This window comes from Oncorhynchus tshawytscha, linkage group LG14 (assembly GCF_018296145.1).
Source record: "Oncorhynchus tshawytscha isolate Ot180627B linkage group LG14, Otsh_v2.0, whole genome shotgun sequence".
In the NCBI taxonomy this organism is placed as follows: domain Eukaryota; kingdom Metazoa; phylum Chordata; class Actinopteri; order Salmoniformes; family Salmonidae; genus Oncorhynchus; species Oncorhynchus tshawytscha.
Window position 1 is genome coordinate 56,803,520 of NC_056442.1, and position 12,262 is coordinate 56,815,781.

General features: G+C 40.8%; 1 protein-coding gene across 2 annotated transcripts in view; it reads left to right on the plus strand.

Annotated features, from left to right (window-relative positions):
• urb1 (URB1 ribosome biogenesis homolog) overlaps window positions 1-12,262 on the plus strand; it is a 53,904-nt gene that overhangs the window by 38,734 nt on the left and 2,908 nt on the right. For both annotated transcript variants that reach the window (XM_042297716.1, XM_042297717.1), the window contains exons 32-36: window positions 460-678; window positions 2,696-2,839; window positions 7,582-7,691; window positions 8,187-8,414; window positions 12,005-12,243. In XM_042297716.1, coding sequence (XP_042153650.1) covers window positions 460-678; window positions 2,696-2,839; window positions 7,582-7,691; window positions 8,187-8,414; window positions 12,005-12,243 — 940 coding nt within the window. The remainder of the gene's footprint in view (window positions 1-459; window positions 679-2,695; window positions 2,840-7,581; window positions 7,692-8,186; window positions 8,415-12,004; window positions 12,244-12,262) is intronic.

Genomic DNA, 12,262 nt, shown 5'->3' on the forward strand with positions numbered 1-12,262 from the left:
GCGTTGCAGTTCTTGACACAAACCGGTGCGCCTGGCACCTACTACCATACCCTGTTCAAAGGAACTTCAATATTTTGTCTTGCCCATTCACCCTCAAAGGCACACATACACAATCCATGTCTCAATTGTCTCAAGGCTTAAAAATCCTTCTTTAACCACCTGTCGTCTCCTCTTCATCTACACTGATTTGAAGTGGATTTAACAGGTGACATCAATAAGGGGATCATATCTTTCACCTGGATTCACCTGGTCAGTCTTTGTCATGGAAAGAGCAGGTGTTCCTAATGTTTTGTAGACTCAGTATATATTGGGAAAAGACAGTCATTTCAGACACAGACATGGCCTTGTACATGAGTGGTAATGTTGTGTTTTAACCAGGTCTCTCTGTGTGTGTGTGTGTGTGTGTGTGTGTGTGTGTGTGTGTGTGTGTGTGTGTGTGTGTGTGTGTGTCTGTCCCAGCTGCTGTACCTGCTGGACATGGTAAAGAATGGGATCCGACAGCAGAACCTCAGGATGCCCTTCGTACTGACCACGTACATCACTAAGGTGGCCCGGCAGATGCTGAAACCAGAGGAGCACATGTACGTGGTGGTGAACCGGTTCCTGCTCTCCCATCAGTGTCTGGACTTCAGAAGGGTTCCAGAGTTCTTCAAACTGTTCTACAGCTGTGACATGGAGGTAAAGTATTACAGTAGTATAGAATTACAGTAGTATAGTGTCAGTATTACAGTAGTATAGAATTACAGTAGTATAGTGTCAGTATTACAGTAGTATAGAATTACAGTAGTATAGTGTCAGTATTACAGTAGTACAGTAGTATAGAATTACAGTAGTATAGTGTCAGTATTACAGTAGTATAGAATTACAGTAGTATAGTAATATAGTATTACAGTAGTATAGAATTACAGTAGTACAGTAATATAGTATTACAGCAGTACAGTATTACAGTAGTATAGTATTACAGTAGTACAGTATTAAAGTATTACAGTAGTATAGTAGTACAGTATTACAGCAGTATAGAATTACAGTATTACAGTAGTATAGTATTACAGTAGTATAGAATTACAGTAGTATAGAATTACAGTAGTACAGTAGTATAGTATTACAGTATTACAGTAGTATAGAATTACAGTAGTACAGTATTACATTATTACAGTAGTACAGTAGTATAGTATTATAGTAGTATAGTGTTACAGTAGTATAGTGTCAGTATTACAGTAGTATAGAATTACAGTAGTATAGTATTACAGTAGTACAATAGTACAGGATTATAATATTACAGTAGTATAGTGTTATAGTAGTATAGTGTTACAGTAGTATAGTGTCAGTGTTACAGTAGTATAGTGTCAGTATTACAGTAGCATGGTATTACAGTAGTATTACAGTGGTATAGTATTACAGTAGTATAGTGTCAGTATTACAGTAGTATAGTGTCAGTATTGCAGTAGTATAGTGTTACAGTAGTGTAGTGTCAGTATTACAGTGGTATAGATTACAGTAGTATAGTGTCAGTATTACAGTAGTATAGTGTTACAGTAGTATAGTGTCAGTATTACAGTAGTATAGTATTACAGCAGTATAGTGTCAGTATTACAGTGGTATAGTATTACAGTAGTATAGTGTCAGTATTACAGTGGTATAGTGTTAGTCTTACTCGAGGTATTACTTTAGTCCTATGTAACTGACAGTATTCTAATAGGTTGTCCTTTAGTCCTATTTAACTGACAGTATTCTAATAGGTTGTCCTTTAGTCCTATGTAACTGACAGTATTCTAATAGGTTGTCCTTTAGTCCTATGTAACTGACAGTATTCTAATAGGTTGTCCTTTAGTCCTATGTAACTGACAGTATTCTAATAGGTTGTCCTTTAGTCCTATGTAACTGACAGTATTCTAATAGGTTGTCCTTTAGTCCTATGTAACTGACAGTATTCTAATAGGTTGTCCTTTAGTCCTATTTAACTGACAGTATTCTAATAGGTTTTACTCTGATAAATGAAATAGTTGTCTGAGAAATTACTCAATCAATTTGGATTGGTTTATTTTTAAACATTTTTATTTAAAATATTTAATTTTTGCATTTTCCCAATTTAGAACATTCAAAACAAAAGTGAAAAGATATTAGACAACGATAGGACAAAGTGACAGTAACAGACGAGCGTAACAAAAAAATAATTATAATTCTAATATACAAACATACAATAATAAAAATAACGAGACATTGGATCACCTGCCGTAGGCTACATATTATACATTACGTGTGAAACATTATGTGAGGATTATATAGAGATTCAATCAATGAGATGTGGGGGGAGATTCTCCATACAGTCAATAAAACGTTGCCAAATTCTGTAAAATGTCTTTAACTTATTCCTCAAGCAGTAAGTGATTTTCGCCAAAGGGATACAACTATTAACTTCCGATAGCCACATTGCAACTGGCAGGGAGGAATCCCATTTACATTTCAAGGCAATACATTTCTTGGCAATCGCTAGCAATATTTCTGTTAGCTTTATAGTACGGCTTTGCCTAAGATTGGTGTCAGTAAAGTTTCCCAGTAGACAGACATCCGGGTCTAAAGGAAATGGATTGGTGTTTGTCCCGTTAGTAAACTTGGATACTGTGTGTTTAGCCCAGTGGATGTTATCAGTATGGAGGTGACTCGTCCCGTGATATGATGTTGTCTCTCCTCTCAGCACAAAATGGAGAGGGAGTGGATTCTGTCTGTCCTAGAGGAGGGCCTGAAAGACAGACAGTGTTATGATCTGCTGGACCAACAGGGGATCTTTCAGACACTGCTAGGATTCTGTTGCAGCCCACTCTGTGACCAACACACTCAGGTACACAACACAACCACACACACACACACACACACACACACACACACACACACACAACCACACGCACCAGGTTGCAGCCCACTCTGTGACCAACACACTCAGGTACCAACACAACCACACACACACATGCCAGGGTTTTCCATTATGAAAATGTGGCGCCAGACACAGTTGACCAGCAGCATTTTAATTTACCGGACATTTTTTATAAATGTACCTGATGTTTTTCCCAACATGCATTGGTTGTGTAACCTGATTAGGGGCTCAGAATGACAGAAAGAGGCATTGTTGAGAGAGAGGCATTGTTGTCTGTATAATAGACCAATGAGAAGGAGAGACATTATCATGTTGTCTGTATAATAGACCAATGAGAAGGAGAGACACTATCATGTCTGTATAATAGACCAATGAGAAGGAGAGACACTATCATGTTGTCTGTATAATAGACCAATGAGAAGGAGAGACACTATCATGTCTGTATAATAGACCAATGAGAAGGAGAGACACTATCATGTTGTCTGTATAATAGACCAATGAGAAGGAGAGACATTATCATGTTGTCTGTATAATAGACCAATGAGAAGGAGAGACACTATCATGTCTGTATAATAGACCAATGAGGAGAGACACTATCATGTTGTCTGTATAATAGACCAATGAGAAGGAGAGACACTATCATGTTGTCTGTATAATAGACCAATGAGAAGGAGAGACATTATCATGTTGTCTGTATAATAGACCAATGAGAAGGAGAGACATTATCATGTTGTCTGTATAATAGACCAATGAGAAGGAGAGACATTATCATGTTGTCTGTATAATAGACCAATGAGAAGGAGAGACATTATCATGTTGTCTGTATAATAGACCAATGAGAAGGAGAGACATTATCATGTTGTCTGTATAATAGACCAATGAGAAGGAGAGACATTATCATGTTGTCTGTATAATAGACCAATGAGAAGGAGAGACATTATCATGTTGTCTGTATAATAGACCAATGAGAAGGAGAGACATTATCATGTTGTCTGTATAATAGACCAATGAGAAGGAGAGACACTATCATGTTGTCTGTATAATAGACCAATGAGAAGGAGAGACATTATCATGTTGTCTGTATAATAGACCAATGAGAAGGAGAGACATTATCATGTTGTCTGTATAATAGACCAATGAGAAGGAGAGACATTATCATGTTGTCTGTATAATAGACCAATGAGAAGGAGAGACATTATCATGTTGTCTGTATAATAGACCAATGAGAAGGAGAGACATTATCATGTTGTCTGTATAATAGACCAATGAGAAGGAGAGACACTATCATGTTGTCTGTATAATAGACCAATGAGAAGGAGAGACATTATCATGTTGTCTGTATAATAGACCAATGAGAAGGAGAGACATTATCATGTTGTCTGTATAATAGACCAATGAGAAGGAGAGACATTATCATGTTGTCTGTATAATAGACCAATGAGAAGGAGAGACACTATCATGTTGTCTGTATAATAGACCAATGAGAAGGAGAGACATTATCATGTTGTCTGTATAATAGACCAATGAGAAGGAGAGACATTATCATGTTGTCTGTATAATAGACCAATGAGAAGGAGAGACACTATCATGTTGTCTGTATAATAGACCAATGAGAAGGAGAGACACTATCTTGTCTGTATAATAGACCAATGAGAAGGAGAGACACTATCATGTTGTCTGTATAATAGACCAATGAGAAGGAGAGACATTATCATGTTGTCTGTATAATAGACCAATGAGAAGGAGAGACACTCATGTTGTCTGTATAATAGACCAATGAGAAGGAGAGACACTATCATGTTGTCTGTATAATAGACCAGTAACAAACAGCAAAATCACCAGCATTTTCATAGGCAGCGTGTCAGTTTCTAGTTTGGGGAAGTCCGTTTTCAACATTTTAAAATGAACCTTTTATAATGAAGCATTCCCATGCGTCATCATATTTACAGACTCATGTAATATAGACTACTAGTTATATTATTAGCATAAATCATGACTAATCCAATCAAATCATCACTATTCCTAAAGTGATGATTTGATTGGATTAGTCATGATTTATGCTAATAATATAACTCAATCACTGTTAGCAAAAATAGTCTGTTCAATGCATGTTAAAATGAGAGATGGCTGCCATTTTCTTCTGCTCTAAACCAACCGTGCCAAACTGCGTTGTTGCTTAAGGGGCTTGTAAGTAAGCATTTCACTGTAAGGTGAAATTGTATTCGGCAAATAAAATTTGATTTTGATTTCACAGAGCCTTCAGAAAGTGTTCACACCCCCTTGACGTTTCCCACATTTATTTGTTACAGACTGAATTTAAAGTGGATTCAATGTAGATTTGTTGTTACTGAGCTACACACAGTACCACATAATATCAAAGTGGAATTATGTTCGTTTTTTATTTTTTATTTAATGAAAAGCTGATGTCTTTGAGTCAGTAAGTATTCAACACCTTTGTTATGGCAAGCCTAAAGTTCAGGAGTATAGATTTGTTTTAAAAAGTCACGTAATAAGTTTCATGGACTCACTCTGTGTGCAATAATAGTGTTTAACATAATGTTTTTTGAATGACTACCTCATCTCTGTACCCCACACATACAATTATCTGTAAGGACTCTCAGTTGAGCAGTGAATTTCAAACACAGATTCAACCACAAAGACCAGGGAGGTTTTTCCAATACCTTGAAAGAAGGGCACCTACACTTTGGATGGTGTATCAATACACCCAGTCACTACAAAGATACAGGCGTCCTTCCTAACTCAGTTGCCGGAGAAGAAGGAAACCGCTCAGGGATTTCAACATGAGGCCAATGGTGTCTTTAAAACAGTTACGGAGTTTGATGACTGTGATAGGAGAAGACTGAGGATTGATCAACAACATTGTAGTTACTCCACAATACTAACCTAAATGACAGAATGAAAAAGGAATCCTGTACAGAATAAATATATACCAACAAGGAATTAAAGTAATACTGCAAAACATGTGGCAGAGCAATTCACTTTTTGTCCTGAATACAAGGTGTTATGTTGGGGGCAAATCCAATACATTACTGAGTACCACTCTCCATGTTTACATGCATAGTGGTGGCTGCATCATGTTATGGGTATGCTTGTAATCGTTAAGGACTGGGGAGTTTTTCAGGATAAAAAATAAACCGAATGGAGCTAAGGACAGGCAACATCCTAGAGGGAAAACCTGGTTGAGTCTGCTTTTCCACCAGACACTGGGAGATGAATTCACCTTTCAGAAGGACAATAACCTTAAACACAAGGCCAAATCTACACTGGAGTTGCTTACCAAGAAGACAGTGAATGTTCCTGAGTAGCGGAGTTAGTTTTGACTTAAATCTACTTGAAAATCTATGGCAAAACAAATTTGACAGAGCTTGAAGAATTTTTGAAAAGAATAATGTGCATATGTCCCACAATCCAGGTGTGGAAAGCTCTTAGAAATTTACCCAGAAAGACTCACAGCTGGCCAAAGGTGCTCAGAACGTTTAGCTTAAAATGCTAATGAACTATTTCTTAACATTATTAGCACAGCAATGCGTACAAATCAAGTCGGCTACCGGACAATGAAAGAAAGTTAAAAACCAGTAGAACATGAAAGAAATAGACTACTGGTTTCAATGGTATATGTCTTTATAAAACAATAGACTACTGGTTTCAATGGTATATGTCTATAAAACAATAGACTACTGGTTTCAATGGTATATGTCTGTATAAAACAATAGACTACTGGTTTCAATAGTATATGTCTATAAAACAATAGACTACTGGTTTCAATAGTATATGTCTTTATGGTAAGGCTCTATCTGTATTCTGTGAGTGTGTGATACATTATATATATTACAAATATACACGTGCCAATTGAATTCCTCTAGGCTATGCAAATTAACCCATAGACTGGTAAGCATGACCAGTCAAATGTAATGAATAAAAAGCATTATTACTCAATAATATTTCTTGTTTTCTTCACCCAGGCAATTAGCCGGTGTCAATTTTATCCATCGGCTTTTAAAACATTTTTACGGCCAAAAGCCGGCTATTACCAGCTAACGGAAACGCTGGCGCACGCACACACACACACACACACACACTTGCTGCTTTGTCTTTCTCTTAAGAATAAACCATTTTCCACGAAGTATAGAATTGTTTTTTTTGGGGGGGTGGGGGGTCATTTTCAGTTTGCATCTCTGTTCATGTACCTTGGTTGGAATGCAAAATTAGCAGCAGAAACAATAACAAAGCTAACTCCCCGCCCCTGTTTTGGTAAAAACCTGCCTGTTTGGGTAAAAAGCTAAGAGGGATAGATAGGGCTGGAGAAATGTGACCACTCTCAAATTCATAGACAGAGCTTTGGATGCAAAGGAATGACCATCCCTGATATAAACATTTATAGTTTCAACCATGTTATGAGGCTATGTTTACATTTACTTTGTTTACAAACATCGGCGTAAAACCAGCTGATATTTTGGGTTCTGATTGGTAGGACAGTTGAACTAAACTCACACGGCATTTACAAGTTAGTGTCTTCTGAATCAATCGGCACGTATTCATTTACGTTTATATGTCCAACACTTTATGTTTTGGACATATACTGATTCCTCCCATGTTTAAATACACAGTATTTCAATAAAGTACAATGTTATCATATGTTGATGTACATGACCGTTGTCTCTCCTCCTGTGTTTGACGTTCTCTACCAGACTCTGATAGTGAGAGTCCTGCACCAGGCTGGTCGTGTGACCAAAGCAGCCTACAACCTGACCAAGGGTCACGGGCTCCTCACCTGGATTCTGCAGCTGCTGGAGAGGAGGTGAGATATACTGTTTGGATTTCGTCTTTACTATTTAAATCATCTAGCCAGACATGCTGGTTCTGATGTGAATTTATTTATTTTAAACAACAATAACAAAAAAGTTGCCTTCACGGGGGGGGTCAGTGTGCTCCGGGGGGGAGGGTCAGTGTGCTCCGGGGGGGGGGCTCTGGGGGTGGGGGTTAGTGTGCTCTGGGGGGGGGGTAGGGGTTGGTGTGCTCCGGGGGGGAGTGTGGGGGGTAGTGTGCTCTGGGGGTGGGGGCCAGTGTGGTCTGGGGGGTCAGGGTGGTGGTCAGTGTGCTCTGGGGGGTGGGGGGTGGTGGTCAGTGTGCTCTGAGGGGGGTGGTGGTCAGTGTGCTCTGAGGGGGGGGGGTCAGTGTGTGAGGGGGCTCAGTGTGCTCCGGGGGAGGGGGAGGGCGTCATTAGAGAAGAATCCAACAGAGTTAAAACAGTACCAGGACTGCTGTAGAATCAAACCCCTCTTCTCTCCTCCAGACATGTAGACCAGGGTCTGCTGAGTGCTGTGGTGGAGCTGCTCCATGTGCTGTGGTTCACCAACCTGGGCCAGAAGGAGACCCGTGGTGAAGGAGCCTCCTCTTCCTCATCCTCTTCCTCCACGGCCAAGGAGGACAAACCCCAGGGACACAGCACTCCAAAGGTTCTCCCTCTACCCCTCATCAGCCAGTTCCTGTGTGTGGCCACCACCATCATCAGACATCTGAGGTAGAGGACCCCTTAACTACATTATGATGGTCTGCTTAGTAAAGCAAAATGTAGTTAAAAGACACCGTTGTGAGTAGGGTGGAAAGACAACACCCGCCACCTGCCAAATGGGGGTATATTTTGGCATTGCCGGGTAAGGATGTCTATTTCACCTGTCACGTTGGCCACACAGCATTTGGGAACACTTTTTTAAATTTTTATCCCCAATCGAAAAGCCCAAATGTAGAAGTTGGTTGACTTGACCTGAAAGGCTACCAAAGTGTGACTTTTTGTCTTGTTGTTTCTTGGCTAGTTACATCGTTTTGTTCACATACTTAGTTGTTTTTCAATATACGTTTGTGTTTGCTGCAACTGTCTTCTGGTAGCGCAGACATGGAGATGATCTCTGACAGACACTGAGTGTCTTTACCACGGTAATGGCCCGCCCCTTAAAGGGGCAGCAGAACATTATTACCACGGTAATGGCCTGCCCCTTAAAGGGACAGCAGAACATTATTACCACGGCTAATGGCCCTCCCCTTAAAGGTGCAGCAGAACATTTTTACCACGGTAATGGCCCGCCCCTTAAAGGTGCAGCAGAACATTTTTACCACGGTAATAGCCCGCCCCTTAAAGGGACAGCAGAACATTATTACCACGGTAATGGCCCGCCCCTTAAAGGTGCAGCAGAACATTTTTACCACGGTAATAGCCCGCCCCTTAAAGGTGCAGCAGAACATTTTTGTCTCACCTCATGACTAAACTATTTTGGGGTAAATTGTGTTTGATTGAGCATGGAACAGTTCAAAAACTTTTCATTCATCAACTTTGAGTTATTTCTTATCCTTAAAACACTCAAATAATTCCATTGTGCTCCTACATTATATCAATGGATGTACTCCTTGTAATACAAGTATGCGTCAGAGCCCTGAACAAATAATAACAATAATAAATCATCCGTATGACTCTGTTTATCTGTTTTTACTTTTTACTATTGTATCTAAATTATTTATTTGAACATACATTCGTTGAAAGATTTGGGTCACAAAAAAGGAAATAGAATATTGAGCGATATACCACATTAGTTTCTTAATAGTAATACGTTCCTTGTTTTAGAAACATTACTAAGCATGCCATCTGTTATTTGTGAGTTTTGTTGTAAAAATGGCGGGAAAAATATTTTGTCTGGTAAAACATCTGAGCGGCTGGTAGATTTGAATTTTTTACATTTATTTACGTGGCTGGTGGACCAACAAGTTCATTTCCCCCCACCCTGGTTGTGAGATAATGGTAACACCTCTATGAATGGTATAAATGGGTCCAGGGGTAGTACCACTTGACCTGACCAAGAAAAATTCTGTTCTCAAGTCACATGGCCAGAAAAACTCTGGATATAATTTGATCCTTCAGAAATGATTCACACCCTTTGACTTCTACCCCATGGTGTTGTGTTACAGCCTGAATTTAAAATGGATTAAATTGAGACTGGCCACTGGTTACTGGCCTACACACAATACCCCATAATGTCAAAGTGGAATAATGTTTTTTTTGACTAATTAGTTAAAAATGAAGAGCTGAAATGTCTTCAGTCAATAAGTATTTAATCTGTTTTGTTATGGCAAGCCTAAATACGTTCAGGAGTGTAAATGTGCTTATCAAGTCACAATAAGTTTCATGGTCTCACTGTGTGTAATAAGTGTTTAACATGATTGTTTTTTATGTCTACCTCATCGCCCCACACATACAATTATCTGCAAGGCCCCTCCAATCGAGCAGTGAATTTCAAATACAGATTCAACCAGATTCAGCCTCCTGAAGGGAAAGAGGTGTTGTCTAGCCCTCTTCACGACTGTTGGTGTGTGTTGATCATGATAGCTTCTTAGTGATGTCGACACTGAGGAGCTCTTGACCCGCTCCAATACAGTCCTGTCGATGTGAATGGGGGTTTTCGTGGCCTTGCGTTTCCTGCAGTCCACAATCAGCTCTTCTGTCTTGCTGACGTTAAGGGAGAGGTTATTGTGCTGGCACAACACTGTCAAGTCTCTGACCTCCTCCCTATAGGCTGTCTCGTCGTCGGTGATCAGGCATACTTAATGATGGTGTTGGAGTCCTATGTGGCAGCACAGTCATGGGTGAATAAGGAGTACAGGAGGGGACTAAGCATGCACCCCTGAGGGGCTCCTTTGTTGAGGGTCAGCATGGCGGCCGTGTTGTTGCCTACCCTCACCACCTCGGGGCGGTCTGTCAGGAAGTTCAGGATCCAGTTGCAGAGGGAGGTGTCTAGTCCCATGGTCCTTAGCTTAGTGATGTCTATGGCGTTGAATTCGGAGCTGTCGTCAATGAAAAGCATCCTCACGTAGGTGTTCCTCTTGTCCAGGTGGGAAAGGGCAGTGTGGAGTTCAATAGAGATTGCATCATCTGTGGATCTGTTGGGGAGGTATGCCAATTGGACTGGGTCCAGGGTGTCTGGGATGATGGCTACAGATGTGAGTGCTACAAGGCGATAGTCATTTAGACAGGTTACCTTGCCATTCTTGGGTACAGGGACATATTGGTCGTCTTGAAACACGTTGATATTACAGAGTTGAAAATGTCAGTGAAGACACTTGCCAGCTGGTCAGCGAATGCTTTGAGTGGACGTCCTGGTAATCTGTTTGGCCTTGAGACCTTGTGAATGTTAACCTGTTTTAAAAGGCCTTTCTCCATATTGTCTATGGAGAGCTTCATCACACAGTCGTCTGGAACAGCTGGTGTTCTCATGCATGGTTCGCGGCGAGCATTGAAGGCATTTAGCTCAACTGGTAGGTTTGTCTCACTTTCCCTTTATAATCCGTGATAGTTTACGCTCCCTGCCACATCCGACAAGCGTCATAGCCAGCGTTGTCGGATTCGAATCTTAGTCCTGTATTGACGCTTTACCTGTTTGATGGCTCGTTGGAGGACGTAGCGCGATTTCTTATAAGAGTCCAGATTAGTGTTCCGCTCTCCTTCTTTATTGAGCTGCTACTTCCTGTTTGAGTTTTTACTGGTAAGAAGGAATCAGGAGGATAGAGTTATGGTCAGATTTGCCGAATGGAGGGCGAGCGAGCTTTACACGTGTTTCTATGTGTGGAGTAAAGGCGATTTTTAGAGTTTTGTCGCCTCTAGTTGCACAGGTGACGTGCTGGTAGAAATGAGGTAAATCGGATTTCAGTTTCCCTGCATTACAAACACCGGCCACTAGGGGCGCCACTTCTGGATGAGCATTTTCTTGTTTGCTTATGGCCTTATACAGCTGGTTGAGTCTGGTCTTAGTGCCAACATCAGTTTGTGTTGGTAAATAGACCGCTACAAGAATATAGATGATAAACTCTCTTGGTAAATAGTGGTCTACATTTAAGATGAGAAAAACAAAACACACAGAAGAGCACATAAAACGCTATCCATTCCAACGCCGTTCCTATACTGCTCTCCAGACTGCTGCATCATGGGACAGCTCTGTTACCTCTCCTCCTCTCATAACCCCTCTTCTCTTCTCCAGACTGCTGAAGGCAGGTCAGCTGAGTCTCTAGCACTGACAGCTCTGTTACCTCTCTTCTCTCCTCCTCTCATACCCCTCTTCTCTTCTCCAGGCTGGTGAAGGCAGGTCAGCTGAGCCTGTATCTCCAGACTCTGAGCTCCATCCTGCAACATTGTGGAACAGCTCTGGGGGTCCACGGGGAGGCTGGCTGGCTGACCTTACGACCCCAGGCTCTTTCCTCCCAAGACGCCCTCGCCCTCCTCCACCGCTGGAGCACGCTGACCCACAATGCACCGCTCCTCAGTCAGTTGCAGACTGTGGCGGAGAAACACAAAGTCAAGGAGCTGCTGGGTGAGCGATTACTGGATAT